At 34.5% G+C, this 16,154-nt stretch overlaps 2 protein-coding genes across 4 annotated transcripts in view; both read right to left on the bottom strand.

Moving 5' to 3' along the window:
• The window catches only part of LOC145662121 (uncharacterized), a 95,199-nt gene extending 91,955 nt beyond the window's left edge, over positions 1 to 3,244 (bottom strand). The window contains exon 1 of one of the 3 annotated variants that reach the window (XM_081727459.1): positions 2,965 to 3,244. The gene's annotated coding sequence lies outside the window, so the exon portion shown is untranslated. Of the gene's footprint in view, positions 1 to 666; positions 740 to 2,919 lie in introns of those variants that run through there. The other 2 variants (XM_081727457.1, XM_081727458.1) reach the window with 2 other exon arrangements.
• Positions 3,245 to 8,632: 5,388 nt separating this feature from the next.
• Positions 8,633 to 16,154, bottom strand: part of LOC145662896 (mitogen-activated protein kinase kinase kinase 7-like) — a 270,133-nt gene continuing 262,611 nt past the window's right edge. The window contains exon 13 of the mRNA XM_081728891.1: positions 8,633 to 15,979. Within this exon, the coding sequence (XP_081585017.1) occupies positions 15,845 to 15,979 (135 nt within the window). The 3' untranslated portion in view covers positions 8,633 to 15,844. The remainder of the gene's footprint in view (positions 15,980 to 16,154) is intronic.

Raw genomic sequence — 16,154 nt, 5'->3', positions numbered from 1 at the left:
AAACTGAAAATTAAAAAAAAAAAACTGAAAATTAAATTTTTCCTCAGAATTCGGTTATTTCCGTTTCCGGTCGCACTAAGAAAACATCCTTTAGCTTTCTTCACAGCTTTACTTTTCAATTTTATTAGAGAGTGTATTGCTCATGTACTGCTCTGAACCTCATCAGTATTTCATACACATTGTACAAGACTCTATTCTCAACTACTTAAATTAAGTAAAATGTTCTCTTTGTCTGAAAGAAAAATCAAATATTCTATCTACGGCTCATACACTTTATTTCTATAATCAGTTAAAATTTCTTAACATGAAGATTGCAGAAAAATGTTTGAAAAAAAATCTAATATGTCATAAATTAGTATACCCATCAGAATCCAATTTCACAAATTAATATTAAAGTTTTCTTTTCGAAATTAAAAACAAATTTACTTAATCCACGGTATTATACATTAATAGTATCATTCAGGTTGACAATAATAAAAGAAAAAGAATAAATAATGAAAATGAAAGTAGACTTTGTTTACAACACTCCAATAATCTTTGAAGGATATAGTATACGTAAGACCGCATCAGTTCCAGAAGGAGCTGGACGCTCATACTTTTAGGGATTATTCATTGAGTATCTACGAACTTAAATAGGGGGTAACAAACCCACTTTCATTTACTTACCGACTGATACGAAAATAAAAAATAACGTCGTTTTCTTACACTTTGTTGTTCTTCCTCAGTCGTGTTTACCTTCACGACTGCTGATGTGCAAATGTCTGAGGTGTATCTAGTAGTACCAAGTCATGCATGATTGCTTAGCGGTGTTTGCAGTGAGAAAGGAAGTTTGGGAGTCATTGCGTACAGGTTTTCGTGAAAAGAACGTAACGCGAAGTTTGCTTTTTTATGGTTACTTTTAGTTTCTGGTCATTTCAATGCGAATTATGATGCTTAAAATTACGTGTATAACTTAAGGAAAATTCCTCGCTGATCGTATTACATCTTGGAACTCTAAGCACAGATGCCATTTTTAGTGATGGGTTTGCACACACTGACATAAGCAGCGGTAGGTGGCAGCATGGTATGAAAAAGAAGTCATTAACAAGATGGAAGTAGGATTGTAATGGTTATTTCGTTTCACGTGAACTGCTTCTTGTATAAGTGTGGGATCGTCGAAATAAGTATAAAATAAAAAAGTGCTGTGCTGTTGGTGTGATGCAGGAGCACGTGCTGCTCCGCATCGGTAAGTTGTCTTATTAATTGGTAGGGATGTGGTTCTATTTTAGGGAAAGGAACATGTTTCGCTGTTGGAAAACACGTTTCATTGGAAATTCGAGGAGGAAAACGAGGTGCAGTTTTTCCTCCTCGCTTTTCAATGGAACGTTCTTTTGTAGAGTTAAACTCGATTTTTTAATGCTTTCTGTTCTTTATTCTCTTTTTACTTTAACACATTATGGCCTTGTACTCTATATCTGCATGTGTAGTGCCCTTGTACTTTATCTATGAGCGTGTGTGTGTGGGGGAAGGGGGATTTAACGCATATCGCATGTCTTGCGCTCCTTCTGCTCCTTATTGTCTTTACTTTTATTCCTCACATTTGCCCTTGTACTTTCTATGTGCATGTGTAGTGCCCTTGTACTTTATATGTGACTGTGGGGGGGGGGGGAAATAACGCATATCGCATGTCTTGTGCTGCAGGATACTTCTTACTCTTGTATTACGTAGGGAAATGGTATTTCATGTGGAAGTGGTAATAGAACACAGAAGAAACGCAGATCAGGGTGTATTCACACTTTATATTGGAGTGTGAATACAAGATGATCTGGGTTTCCTATGTGTTCTGTTACCACTTGCACATGAAATAACATCATTTCCCTACGTAATGCAAGAGTAAGAAGTATCCTGGAGCACCGGAAACAAGAGCGGTCTTATGTATACTATTACCTATTTGAATTACAATATTTCCCCCCTTTATTTTATGGTAAGCTAGGTTCGCTTTGTGCACTCTTTTTTTCCCCTCTTACTCAGTGTTGATGTCAGTTCTACATGGTGATGACCGGCTACAGGATTTTACGCATTCCTTAGCTACCTCATATACATAGCACGGTCCTCTCATCCTACCATGTTATATCCATTGTACTGACATTTCTTTCACAGCACCAGAAAACATACTAGAGAGAGAAAAAGAGAGACAGAATTTATATTTAACCTAACATACCTAACCTATCTTAACCTACCTAACTAAACTAACTTAACCTAAAGAAAATTACATACATTGACATCTTTCACTTTGTAATAACATTGTTTCTAGCTACCATATTTTCCAAGGACGCCTAGCTATCAGATCATTTATTTGGTTGTTATTAATGTTTTCTAATTTAAATTCTCCAAAATTATTCCATGGATACTCTAAGCTTAATCTGGGTATCAGAATATAGAGATCAAGGTTCGAACTATTGCCGAAAATTTCACATTACCGGTACCAAAGAAAAATGCACCCATATTGTTTACTTGAGCCGGGATAATTTCAAAACAAAGTGTTACGAATAAGCGTTTCTTGTGTATAAGCAAAGAAAAGTTTGAGTTACATAATAAGCAGTACTTTCGAGTTAAAAAAAAAATCTATCAGTTATAAACTTCAAAATTCCTTAAATTTTGGGTAAATATATGTACATATTGTACCTACATTTGTTATTCTTATGACAATCGCTGCTGACACTATGACAATTCCCCCCCCCCCCCCCTTTAAGCGTGCTCTGACACTCATATTATGAATGTATATATGGATAATTTCGAGGGAAACTCCTGAGCTTAGTGCAACATAATTACTTTAATTTCTTCCATAGAAGACACCATTTTTCACTGTCAAAACCCCACAATTTTGAAAGTTTGGATACCGAACGAAATTTTGGTATGGACTATCACTACGTCACTTACTTGGTTAATCTTCAAGAAAAGGAAGAAATTTTGGATACCACTCACACCAGTCAATGCTCGGGACTTCCGAGATGAAGTAACTACAGCCCTCTCACAAATCGGGAGGTTTAATCGGTGCTCTCAAAATAATTTCCATGGCCTTTGCTACCATGCCATGCACTTCAAAGCTGAGCAAGATGGCTTACCCCCAACCACTCTAGTTCTGATATGGAAGGACTTGCTTGCATTCCGGAAAACCGATGTCCGTTGAGCAAAGCAACGTTACCCACTGCAATGCTGTAACCATTTGTAGCTGTGACAGTCCAAAATATCAATTTTTATTTGTTGACACTAGTTAAATTCTCAACACTATTCCGTTTCACAGAAAATCCCTAATTGGATATTTTTGATGACGTAACTATAGGACGCTAGTTTATCTACTGAACACCAAAAGAACCGCACAATCTCAAACGCAGCTGTGATTGCGGATGATCCAATAACAGATAATTCTTATTGAAACAAAGGGATGAATCAAGAAGACATTATGGTTGACTTTTCTGAACTAAGAACTGAGGAATTTACGAAATAAAAATTTTGATTTTCTTAAGAAGATTCCTTACTCCAAGATATCATTGGAAATAAACTAGAAACCACTAAAACTACCAAATATACTCTTATTTCCTAAAATAATTCAATATTTTCGATTAAGTAAGCGAAATTCTGAAATGATAATACTACACATATTTTTCATAGAATCTAGAATTGAATATTATTGTCTTGGGCAAAATTTATGTAAATTTTGTGACCTACCCCTATGATACTGTAATAAATTGAGACATATTTTTGAAATCTCTACCAAACGAAAATTTTGCGAATATCTACAGGATGTTCCAAATTCTCGAACCATGTTACATTATACTAAAGTATAAGGTAACAGTTAGAAGAAGTGGTATGGTGAATTTCAGAGGAAACCATATTTTCGAAAAATGCTACATTTAAGATGTTTTGAGGCTTAGGTTTCCCATCATGGGCGATTCAAATAGGAAAAATCACAAACGACAATCTTACTGAGCGAAGTAGATCAAGTGGTAGACCGTTGGCTTTGCATTCGGGAAGTCGTGTGTTCGATCCCCGCTTCCGACCATCCTGACTGGGTTTCTTCCAGAATTTTCCTCAGTCCTACCAGGCAAATGCCGAGACAGTATTTACTAGAAAGGCCCTGGCCAATACCTTTCCATTGTTGTTGTTAGATATGCAGTATAAAATAGCCTCTGAGATGTATCTGGTGATTCTTAAATAAATGAAATAAAATAAATACACACACTGGAAAAAAGGAAAAATAGACAAAGAGGAAGCCAAAAACAACGTCCTTCCCCTTAAAGTCTTTCCTAAAAGAAATAGAAGTTGTAAACTAAAAAAAAAAAAAAAAAAAAAAAAAAAAGGATTTTCTTTTTTTCTTAAAAGCGAGGAGGCAGTGAGAAAAATCTGCAAATATAGCTCTTCTAGATAGATTATAATTTCCGTGATCAGACATTTTCTTAGATATTGAAAGCTGTTTCATCACTGCTTAATACATTTTAGAAGTAGAATTACTCGAGCAGCTGTTTCCAGCGAAATTTAAGTCTGGGGCCGATTCCAATAATAATAATAATAATAATAATAATAATAATAATAATAATAATAATAATAATAATAATAAATAATAATAATAATAATAATAATAATAACTAATAATAATAATAATAAAAATCGGTCAAGAAGGTGTAAAAGGGCTTTTGCAGATCAGCTATCCTAAGAGAGGGGTTTCTTCATTCTTACCAGGCAAATGTCGGAATGGTATATAACTTATAGGCCCCAAGTAGTCTCCTTTCCAGTGCTTTTAACGAAGGACATTATCCCTGCATCTTTGTCATCAATCGGGAGATGCCATAACAACCTTTATAATGTGAAATAAATAAATATACTTATGTCTTTCTCTGAAATAGTAGCCGACAAATTAACATTTTTGGATTTTTCTTCCCTAGTTCTCGATGTCTTTGCTTCTACGTTTTCGTCAACGGAATTTACACAACTATTGTCTGTTTTCCTTTTTAACCAATTTTCTAACACCTTGGACATCTTGCAAATTGCAAAGCAACTCTTAATTCATCAACTGACAAAACGCTACTAAGCAAATATTTTCGAAGTGATGGTTGTACTGAAATGATCAAAAATTGCTGTGACATGCTCATACGCTACAAGTCTTTCCTAATTTAGGATTTTAGATTTCTGGGCTCTCGGCATCTTAGCCCGTCACGTTTTGAGGGATGACGTCCCTCAGCGAGGACACTATCCGGGGAAAGGGAAGGAAGAAAGGATTGGGGAGGGTAGGAAGCGGCCTGGGACCTATAAGTTAGGTACCACCCCGGCATTTACCTGGTGTGAATGAGGAAAACCCAGGAAAACCTCATTCAGGGTGGCTGGCCTGAAAAAGCGTTTTTACACTTTTTCGACCGAGTGCCCCACCGGAAATCGAACCCTGGACTGCTCGCACCGAAGGCGAGACTTTAGCGACTACGCTACGCGGGGCCACCGAGTCTTTTCCTGACTTTTGTTTTCTACCCCCTCCTGTTAAGAAATTTTCTTCAAATATTCTTTATCTGAACGAAACCAAAACAACGATAGGTTACATGTTTTGTTATTTTTATCGAAGTCAACGATTTCTTGTCGCAAATACATTCATTAATTTCCTCTTAACCCTAGAACTAAAATACTCGTAAAGACCACATTTTTTTCGGAATCACCTTCCGTGATTAGAAAGGAACTGGCTGGATCTCATATTGCCTCACTGAAATTGTATCTAATCAGCAGACTTTGAATTTGGATCAAAGAGGGTGTAGAAACTGTCATCACATGAATGTAGGGCCTACACCTCACCACTCAACTCTATATCTCACTAATCTTTAGAATCAAAACAGTTTACAAGAAAAGCATTTGGAAAAGATGGCTTTATTTTATTATAATATCAGAAGTCAGTTTTCAGAAGGTAGGAACAGCGTATGTGATATCTTGGGTTAAAAAATTACTGCAGGTTGAGTGCTGTTTGTAGAAGGGATTCTCGTTCGATTCTCACCCCCCAACAACGCAAACATTTAAAAAAAATTTAGACATTATTCGCGGCAACAGCCTAAAGACTACCTATTTAGTGAGATTTTTTTTTATTATTTTGAATTACAGTACATGAAAAGCAGTTGTATGCTCCAATGAAGTGAATATACTATGGATCGAATGTAGCGTATACTCGTGTACCTCCTAAATTTTAGGTGGCTATACGATAGCTTCCAAAAATTACAGGTGAATATACGCCGTATACCCTCCATTACATCACTGATTCTCTGTAAACGTTGAATAACTGGGGTGACACACTACATTTTTGTCTTCCTCCAATCTTCACATTATTGGTTTCTCCTTCATTCAAGCACAACTTCACTTATTGTCCTATGTAGAAGTTGCAAATGAGTAGTCGTTCTCTCCAGTTGACACCGATTTCTTTAAGAATTTTTCAGAAGTTTGCTCCAATTGACTTGGTCGAAATATTTTTGCTAATCAATGAAGCATAAACCCAACTCTTCTTTTACATCAAGAACTCGTTCTTATATAATTCTCGTCAACCCGATAGCATTTCTGGTGCCTTCTCGTTTCTCGGCCCCGAATTGATCTTCCTCCAATATCTCTCCTACCTTACTTTCCAGCCGCCTGTTCAGTATGTGCGCAATAATCATTCCAGTGTGGGAAATAAAACTACTGGTTCTGTGATCGCTGCACTTCTTTGCTTGCTTTTTCTTGGATAATGTAGTCATCGTAATAGCAAAAAATCCTTTGGCCATTCTCCACTCACGTAGATCCTGTTGATAAGTGAAGTCAGTACTTTCATTGCATTGTCTCCTAATCCCTTGCACAAATCTGCTGGTATATCGTAGTCTCCAGTGTTCTCCTCCTACACATGTCTTTGGTGGCTTGTACAACTTCACTTTTCAATATACTGGATCCTTTTTCATTGATTTTCGATTCCAAACGTGCGTATACATTTGTTAGCTTTCCCTCCTAATTTTTCTTCTTTCTGATACATCAGATCATATCTACCGTGCCATTAATGTTTCATTATTTCTTCACGTATTTGTTCCATGTACTTTTCTTTAGCTTTGTCCGTCTCTCTCCTCGATTTATTATTCAGCCTTCTGTATTCTTTGATGTCCGTGGCTTTCGCCCTTCTGTGTTCCTCGATCATCTTAAGCATCGCTTCAGTTATCCATGGTTTTCTCGGCGCTCTTTCCATCCTGTCAATGTTATTGTGTAGTGTGTGTAGTAGAATCTGTAATCCGTTTAACTTTTCCCCAATTATTTTCTACATTACCTACCATATCGCCCATTGCACAGAATATTTCTTCAATCTCTTCTTTCACATCATTGTCCATACTTCTTAGTTGTTCTAAATTCCATTTTTGGCTTCTCCTCCCACTTTTATTGATTTACTTTAACCAGGTTTTCACTTCCGCCACTAGATGATTGTGATCCGAATCAATGTCCGCTCCCGGTTATGTCTTCGTCTCGTACACTATTCCTGAAACGTTGCTTGTTAAGGATGTAATCGATTTGGTAGCGTTTCTTACCTCTTGGACTTTTCCACGTGTACAGCTTTTCTTAAACCATGTATTCGTCACCACCGTATCATGTTGCCTACAGAAGTCGATAAGCATTTGGCTCCGTGAGTTTCTTCCACCCAAACGGTTTCATTACGTCATTCGCAGCTCCTTCTCCTACTACGCTGTTGAAGTCTCCCATTACTATGATGTTCACGTTACCTCTTCCTTCCTGATACAATATGTCATTAATTCACATACATTACTTTTACATCATTGTCATCATGGTCGGTTGTTGGTATATACATTTGTATTATCACAATATGCACTGGTTTTGCACTTAGTTTTACGAACATCAAGCGGTCACTGCAGCATTCCACTTTGATTACACTTCTTGCTTCTTCGTTCTTCATTGCTATCGCGACACTACTCTCGGCCTTAACGCTACCTGAATTGAATATTGTATAATTTTCCGATATGATCTCACTTTTTCCTGATCATCTCACTTCACTCAAGCCCACTGTGTTCAGTTTACAATTATCCATTTCCACTTTTAAATTTTCGTCTACCCGCAAAGCGTGAAGTTCGTACGTTCCACGTTCCTACGCTGAAATAAAAGTTATTATTTTTTCCTCTGATGATTCTTCCCAGAGTAATCCTCACCCGGAGATCTGAACGGAAGAATATTCTACCTCCAGAATGTTTTACCTCAGGAAGAACAACCATTATATTTATTATCCTCCTTCGTCCCTCCTGGGAAAAAGATGTAGTTTTGCCATTTCTTATCCATATCTCCATGTCGCTGACAACCTTGTAGTTCATGAGCCTTTTAAAACAGTTTCCCCTCTTAGGAACAAGAAGGTACCGACCTCCCCTGCTCATTCGCCCTCCGAGAAGGCTGTTGGCATCTGATAGAAGCTGATTCCTTAATACGGGAGTCACTCTGTCCCTACTACGTTAGCTGCCTAAGCCGTTGTCCGCTTTCTCCCGCGAGGAAGTGTAGGTTGGGATTTTCCTTTCGTTTAGGATGAGACACGAAGACATTCTTCAAACCTCTCCAGTGCTTATGTAATTAATTCCAGAATGTTTTGCGGAAAAATCTCAAATTGGTCAACTTGTTAAAAAATATTTATTTTATAACAATATACAACTTCAAAATTGACACACTGTCAAAACTTGCTAACTACATATTTACAAACATGTTAAAAGCTTTACATGCACTTTTGCCAATAACAGACCACAGCCTGAATTTCAAAAACCCAATCGACAGCTTTCATGGTATTTAATTCAATGGATTTGTATCTCAAAAGAACAAGATACCAACTCAATTCAACAATATCAATATTTTTAAGGCCTAAAATGATAATATACAATATTTGAGTCTCCTTCGAATGTTTTCTACTTCTTTTACAAAGATTACAAAACTTCTTTTTTTCGATTTTGTTTTTAAATCATAAGAGCAAAAATGTACTAAAACGTTAAATGAACATAAGGAAAAGGAATAGTTAAGGATGTGGTGTTTTTTTTTAAATCATTACGAGGAAAGTCAAGGTATATAAATATACTATATGCACTTTTAAAATACTTTCAAGACGAATTTCAATACTTTCATTACATTCCCTTAAACTTTAAATTTAATCTTTAATTGTAAAACTGCGAAATATATACATACATTTTTATCTTTTCAAAAGATTACTTCGATAAATAGACTGAAGACGTACATGTAAGTTTTTGTAATTACACATATAATCAATAGGCCAATATGAATGAACATTCGTTGTTGGTATTTTTTAAGTATTTATAACAAAATAATCCTGTTCTTTATTTTCTGTACGTACTAAATGATATAAATTAATAGCAATTGTAAACCAATTTACTGAATATTATGCTCTTTATATGAGCGGCTCGGGGAGAAGACAATAAGAAGTTACATTTTCTGAGTAAACTAGAAAAGAAAGTTCAACATTCTCATGCAAAACTATATAATGGCACATACCAAACAAGCTTTTCCTGCCATCTGCAGGTACACTTCCGGCCATATACTCTTCTGTAGTTTGATCCCAATCCATTCCACCTAATAAGCCAATTTCAAAGAAGGTGGCGCTAACTTTCCCCGAGACGCTCATATATTTAGCATAATATTAATTAAAATACAAAGATATAATTTTATTCGTGAGTTTTAGGAAGACACTTTCAGAAGCAAATGAATAGGTACAGGTTTAAAAAATCCTCATAACAGAAATTAAATTTGATTTTCTAACACATCAGATATGATTAATTCCAATATATTCAGAACAAATGCGATTCTCAAAAGATTTAAACCGAAAAAATCTGTTTAAAGTATAAAATAGTATGAAATCAGATCTATATTATATTAATACAACATCGATGTTATTTTCATGTCAAAGCATGTAATTGATTTTCTCCAGTAAAATGAAATATCACTTGAAAGCTTGGCACTATTTAAATTTCACTCACACATTCATCCACATCTACATAAATAACAAAAAATATATATGGAATAGTAGAACTAAATGATCCAAATTTTAAAAAAAATGGCGGTACAAAAAATGAAACACACGTCTGTATTAAACATTAATTAACACGTTATATGTTTAATACGTTTATACAAGCAATTCAACACTGTTATTAACAAAAGCAATAACTTTATTACTCGTACATTTCTTGAATTTTAAAATTTTAAGAAACTATTAGGACATTCATGGAGAAAATGTGAGGAATATTAGAAAACAAGAAGCCACCAATATGTTAAATACTCTTTACACTATATATTGATTTTCACTTACATTTACATTCTCATAAGGAAATTTGATACATTACACTTTGAAATCGACATTGTAAAACAACGTTCGGTTTATCATATTGAAAATATTTTGCCATTTGTTGACAGGCGATAATAGACAAAACATTATGAACATTTATACCTATCTTTCATTTTAAATACATTTAGAGTTTCTGTTTAAAAAGAAAAAAATCTATTTCACAGACGTAACGAAAAATGTGACATGCACACAAAATCATAAACATATACTATAAAAACTTAAACACATTTAACTGCCTCCTTCTTCTAAAATTCTGTTCTGTTCATTTTTGAATATGTGCATGATCCGATGATATTACTGAAAGTACAATATGGATTAAGCTTAGCTTAGTTTACTGACGAATTTAAGGAAAACAAATTTTATAATTACAAGAACACGTATCATTGAAAGGAAATGAGTACAATGGAAGAGAAAAATGATTTTTTTAAAAGAAAGTAGGTAAAAAATTTAAACATATTCTATAGTTCAATTTATACTACTAATCTTAATTGGGTTTAGAGCTTCACCCTGTCAAAACAATTTTTTGACGGGTCTTATTACAGAGAATGAGATGAAGAAAGTGGCATGGATTCTCTGAGATAACGTCTCAATCTTAATGTAAGACAGCACTTGCTGGTTTTTCCTCAATGTCGGATACAGGCAATCAAATCATAACATGGGTATTTTCTTTCCTTCCTTGATACACTATCAATCATTACAGAGATGAAACTGCGTGTAGATCCAGAACATGATATTGTATGAACAACTGAGAACTATTACCGCACAGAATATTATCAAATATAGACAAGAACTAAAATGTTGGTTATATAGAACCAACGCCAAATATAGTACAAACAATAAGACCTGTAGTTTCAAATCTGACAAACTTTTTTGATTACATTTATATTATTGAATCTTACAGTACATATTCAGGTTAAAAACAAATACTCACATATATGGTTATGAATTTATCACCCTTTTATCTTAGCCCTCACAAGTAAACCTTACGTTTGGGTGAATCGAGTTGCTGACTGAGACACATATGAGAAAGTAGTACTAAATGTGGTCAGTATTTCAGTGAAGTTATAGCTGCGAAGCTCCAGGGGTTTGGGAGATACAGCTACCAGAACATCACATGGAAGTACAGAATAGTCTTCATACAGTTAGAGGTAAAAGCTCTGTAAGACCTCTTGTAATGACAAAAGGTGAATAACAAATATATGGGTACATATTAGGACTAGGGGGAAGTCATATAGTAAGGGTATACCTGACGGCGGCCATCTTGAAATCCGCCATTTTGAATTAAGGCTAAGTTTTTAAAATAGGAATAGGGTCATGTGATACATGATTTAAAGCGCAAATTTAATCAGAAGAACTATTGTGACGTTAATTTTGATTTACGCCCAATTGGTAAAAAGTTACAGGGAAATTAAATGTTGTTGCAACATATGCGTTAGTCCTTTACCTCATCTTGTAAATTTTGTGTTAATGATAATAATTAAATAAAAAGTAGGTGGATAAATATTAGGTCTATGGTAAGAGTTGCCTTGATGGCGGCCATGTTAAAATCCGCCATTTTGAATCAGACAAAAGTTTTAAACAAAACGCATAACATTGACACCTTATTTTTAGCAAATTTTACCATAACTCTAACGGTATAACCATTTTTGCTTTATCATTAACCAGCACAAAATTAAATGGATCGCTCCTTACGACTACTGCTTTGACGGAATTGTTAACGACAAATGTGTCAAGTGTAACTCGATTGCATTTGTCAGGTGTGCTCACTGTGAGCAGAGCATTTGTGCAAGTCATGCACTCTTTTCTGAACTACATATTGATTGTATTAATTGAGGACTTTTCTGGAAGAAAGACCCAAGTTCAATTATGACAATTCCAATTTGGTCATTTTTCCTTAAATTAGCAACTTGTTAATGCGATAACAAATGCTGGTTAATGATAAAGCAAAAATGGTTACACCATTGGATTTATGGTAAAATTTGCTATTAATAAGGTGTCAGTGCGTTTTGTTTAAAGCTTTTGCTGATTCAAAATGGCGAATTTGAACATGGCCGCCATCAAGGCAACTCTTACCATAGACCTAATATTTATCCACCTACTTTTTATTTAATTATTATCATTAACACAAAATTTACAAGGTGGGCTAAAGGACTAATACATATGCTGCAACAATATTTAATTTTCCTGTAACTTTTTACCAATTGGGCGTAAATCAAAATTAACGTCACCATTGTTCTTCTGATTAAATTTGCGCCTTAAATCATGTATCACATGACCCTATTCCTATTTTAAAAACTTAGCCTTAATTCAAAATGGCGGATTTCAAGATGGCCGCCGTCAGGTATACCCTTACTATATGACTTTCCCCTAGTCCTAATATGTACCCATATATTTGTTATTCACCTTTTGTCATTGCAAGAGGTCTTACAGAGCTTTTACCTCCAACTGTATGAAGACTATTCTGTACTTCCATGTGATGTTCTGGTAGCTGTATCTCCTAAACCCCTGGAGCTTCGCAGCTATAACTTCACTGAAATACTGACCACATTTAGTACTACTTTCTCATATGTGTCTCAGTCAGCAACTCGATTCACCCAAACGTAAGGTTTACTTGTCAGTATTTTATCAAGAGAATTGGTCCCGCAACGATCTGTTTATATCATTATTGATATATTGAAATATATATGACAAATTCAATAGATACAATAATAATAATAATAATAATAATAAAACTTCTATGACGAATTCTCTACCACCACTTTACAAAAAGAGAAGTGTTTCTCTGCATGAGTGCCAAGTATCATTATTTAACTATAAGTAAGTATACCGTTCATCTTCAAATTACGAGGTCCCAGGTCAAAAGATAAGACTAAAATGGGATGTATCTGTGATAGTAATTCATTACCGAAGTCATTACAGAACGATTCTCATAGGCTTTTCCTAAAGTTAAATGTTCAATGATAAATGTTCCTCTCGAAAAACAGGTCTTCCTCCAGATGCATTTTAATTTCCCGATATCAAAAACCAACCAACTACGGATCGCGTATCATATTACTAGAGACTGGCAGTAGAATTGACGATAATGAGACCATATGCCTTTCTTTTTGGAAACCAGATCACTGTACCCTTCAATATTTTCGCAGTTGCTTCAAGATCTGGTAAGGGGTTTATAAATGACACACTAAAAGTTGTTTCATAGCATTGACCCAGAAACATTTTTTCGCTACGCTCTCTTGTTTTTCATTGAAGTATTTAAAAAGGTAAAAACGAACTGGAGCCGCGTAGCATCTGGCTACAATATGAGTTAGGAAATTAACATATGTGTAAAATTAAATTATTGTTTATAATTAAAGTTCATTTCATAGACTCTTAATTCCTATTTCCCGTTTTCTGTCGGCATTTGCAGATTTAGCACTTAATATAAAGCTCCATATGGACACACACAAAACAAACTTACGCAATCTGCAGAATGACAAAGTTAGTACTCTTTTTTTAAACCCATAACAGGCTCGGGGAAACATAATGATATGTCACATTTCCCAATTTTCGAGTAAACTGCAGGCAATTCAACAATGAGATACCATAACAAGCTTCCCCAGCCATTTGCAGGCACATTTCCGAAGTTAAACTATTTACATACTGTTCTGTGGTTCAATGCCAACCCATTGCCAAATGGAATCACAAAAGGGCATCAAGACGATGTCGAAATCATAAATCTTACAAAAATTCACAGGGCGCAGTAGTAAGTATTGCATTTTTAAATTAAGTTTTACTATATAATTAATTAGGAAACAATACATTAGTAGTCCAAATTTAATGGAATAAATACATAGAATGGAATACAAATGCAGAAACTGGCAACAGTTTAAAAAAGAATTACTTTTTTGTAATACAAATTACTTAAAGCTTTAATAAAATCTTAAGGACATTCAATAAGCTCTGGTATACTTCCTAACATGTTTTTTAATGGAACATAGGAAAGTAGATTGAGACAAACTAAAGAGAGAATGTTGAAATATAGTATATTTGTCAATGTGTATCAAATTTCAGCATATTGTAGCAATACTTTAGATCCTTTTTGTTCCAATACTTCTTTTCAGTTGGAATGCAAGTATTTGCACAGGATATATTTCTAGAAGATTCAAGAAATCTGTTTCACTAATTATAGTGAGTATCTTGGTACACGCTCCAACATATTAAAATTCCTATTTGCCAATTTTTTAAAATCATAATGTACACTTTACATATGTAGATAGATAATTCCTCACAAAATGTATTGACATCCCTCTAGTAAGGCATGTTATATGTTATCTAACAATTGCTTACCTCTTACGAACTATGTACTAATATTCTTTTTACACAATTACACAATTACGTTTTAAAATATCATTCCTTAGAAAACATACTTTCTCCGAACACTTACCAATGAATTACAGGATTTCATTACTAACTTTTGTAACTTAAACTAATTTTCTTTAAGGCAGTGAAACTTGTATTCTAATTGGTCAACTCAGAAGACACAGACCTTCTTGAACTACTACTTCTTCGTTTCTCAGACTTCTTTATCATGTCTTTATGTGGCACATTATCCATAGTGCATATTTTAGAAACATGAAATGAAAATATACGTTTTATTAACTGATTTATAATTCGTGTTCTTAGCTGCAACAAATAGTCTATTAGAATGTTCAGTCTGCAAATATTTTACGTGTGTTGTATTTCATGCTTTTATGCATTTTAAATGCAAAGACATACAACGTTTATACTTAAATTAAAGTCACATTCTTCGTCTGCTATACATAAACCTTTACATTATATTTTTGTACTGCAAGTAATACATACCTTCATATATGAGTTGTATACCCTTATATGACATTCTAGAACAAACAATTTATGAATACGAATTTAACTGGCATTTCGAAACAACATATTCTTATATCAGAGAAGATAATATCCATATTCTTTGTTTCAATTGCAGAATCAATTGAATATGGGGAAAATTACACATTTTTAATCAAGAACACTCCATACTTTCGAAAGAATAATTGGTTAACAACTCATATTGAACGAATTTTAATTCAACTAAAATGACTTTTGATCTGAGCTGATGGATTTAGGAATATAAATAGATCGATCTTAAGAAATATACTCCAAGGGAAGTGCAGAAAAACAGGTGGGTATTGTCGACTATGATTTGAAAATAACACAATAAAAGATCAGTACACAGCTGAGCTGTTTCATGAGATGACGTTCTCAGTAGTATGTTTATACTACAACACGACCACGAATACCAGTTTTTGTTTCATTACTTCCTCTAAACCTTTTGTTCAAACAACTCAACAGCCATTTTACACTTGGTTTCCAATCTCTCTTCACAGAAGCAGCATAACGTGCAGTGATGCACTGCACTCCATCAGGAACGAACTCCGCAACGAGTTCTGGCATTTGAGCAATATGGCCAAACACAAATGACTAGATTTGTGGTCAGTGGTCTTGTCGAGGTACAACTACCCAACCATCATCCGACCGCGCCGACGCTGTTCGCTGATGTGATCTCTCAGCAGCGTCTATTATCTCCAGCTGCTTTTTCAAGTTTGTACGCAACTGGATAAGGCTTTCCTAGAAAATAAAAATAAAAATCCTCATTACATATCACCCACGTATCAAAATATATACATATGTTTGTTTCCAATTCAATGCTAAACTAGTATAACAGTGACTTGGATAACTAAATTTAACATTTTCTTATTACTTTCAAGTAACTATTCTTTTTTCTCTCTTACAATAATAATAA

This window comes from Thermobia domestica, chromosome 10, assembly GCF_964235325.1.
Source record: "Thermobia domestica chromosome 10, izTheDome1.hap1.1, whole genome shotgun sequence".
In the NCBI taxonomy this organism is placed as follows: Eukaryota; Metazoa; Arthropoda; class Insecta; order Zygentoma; family Lepismatidae; genus Thermobia; species Thermobia domestica.
The sequence above is the reverse complement of the archived record's forward strand: the minus strand, read 5'-3'. Positions and strand labels throughout refer to the sequence as shown.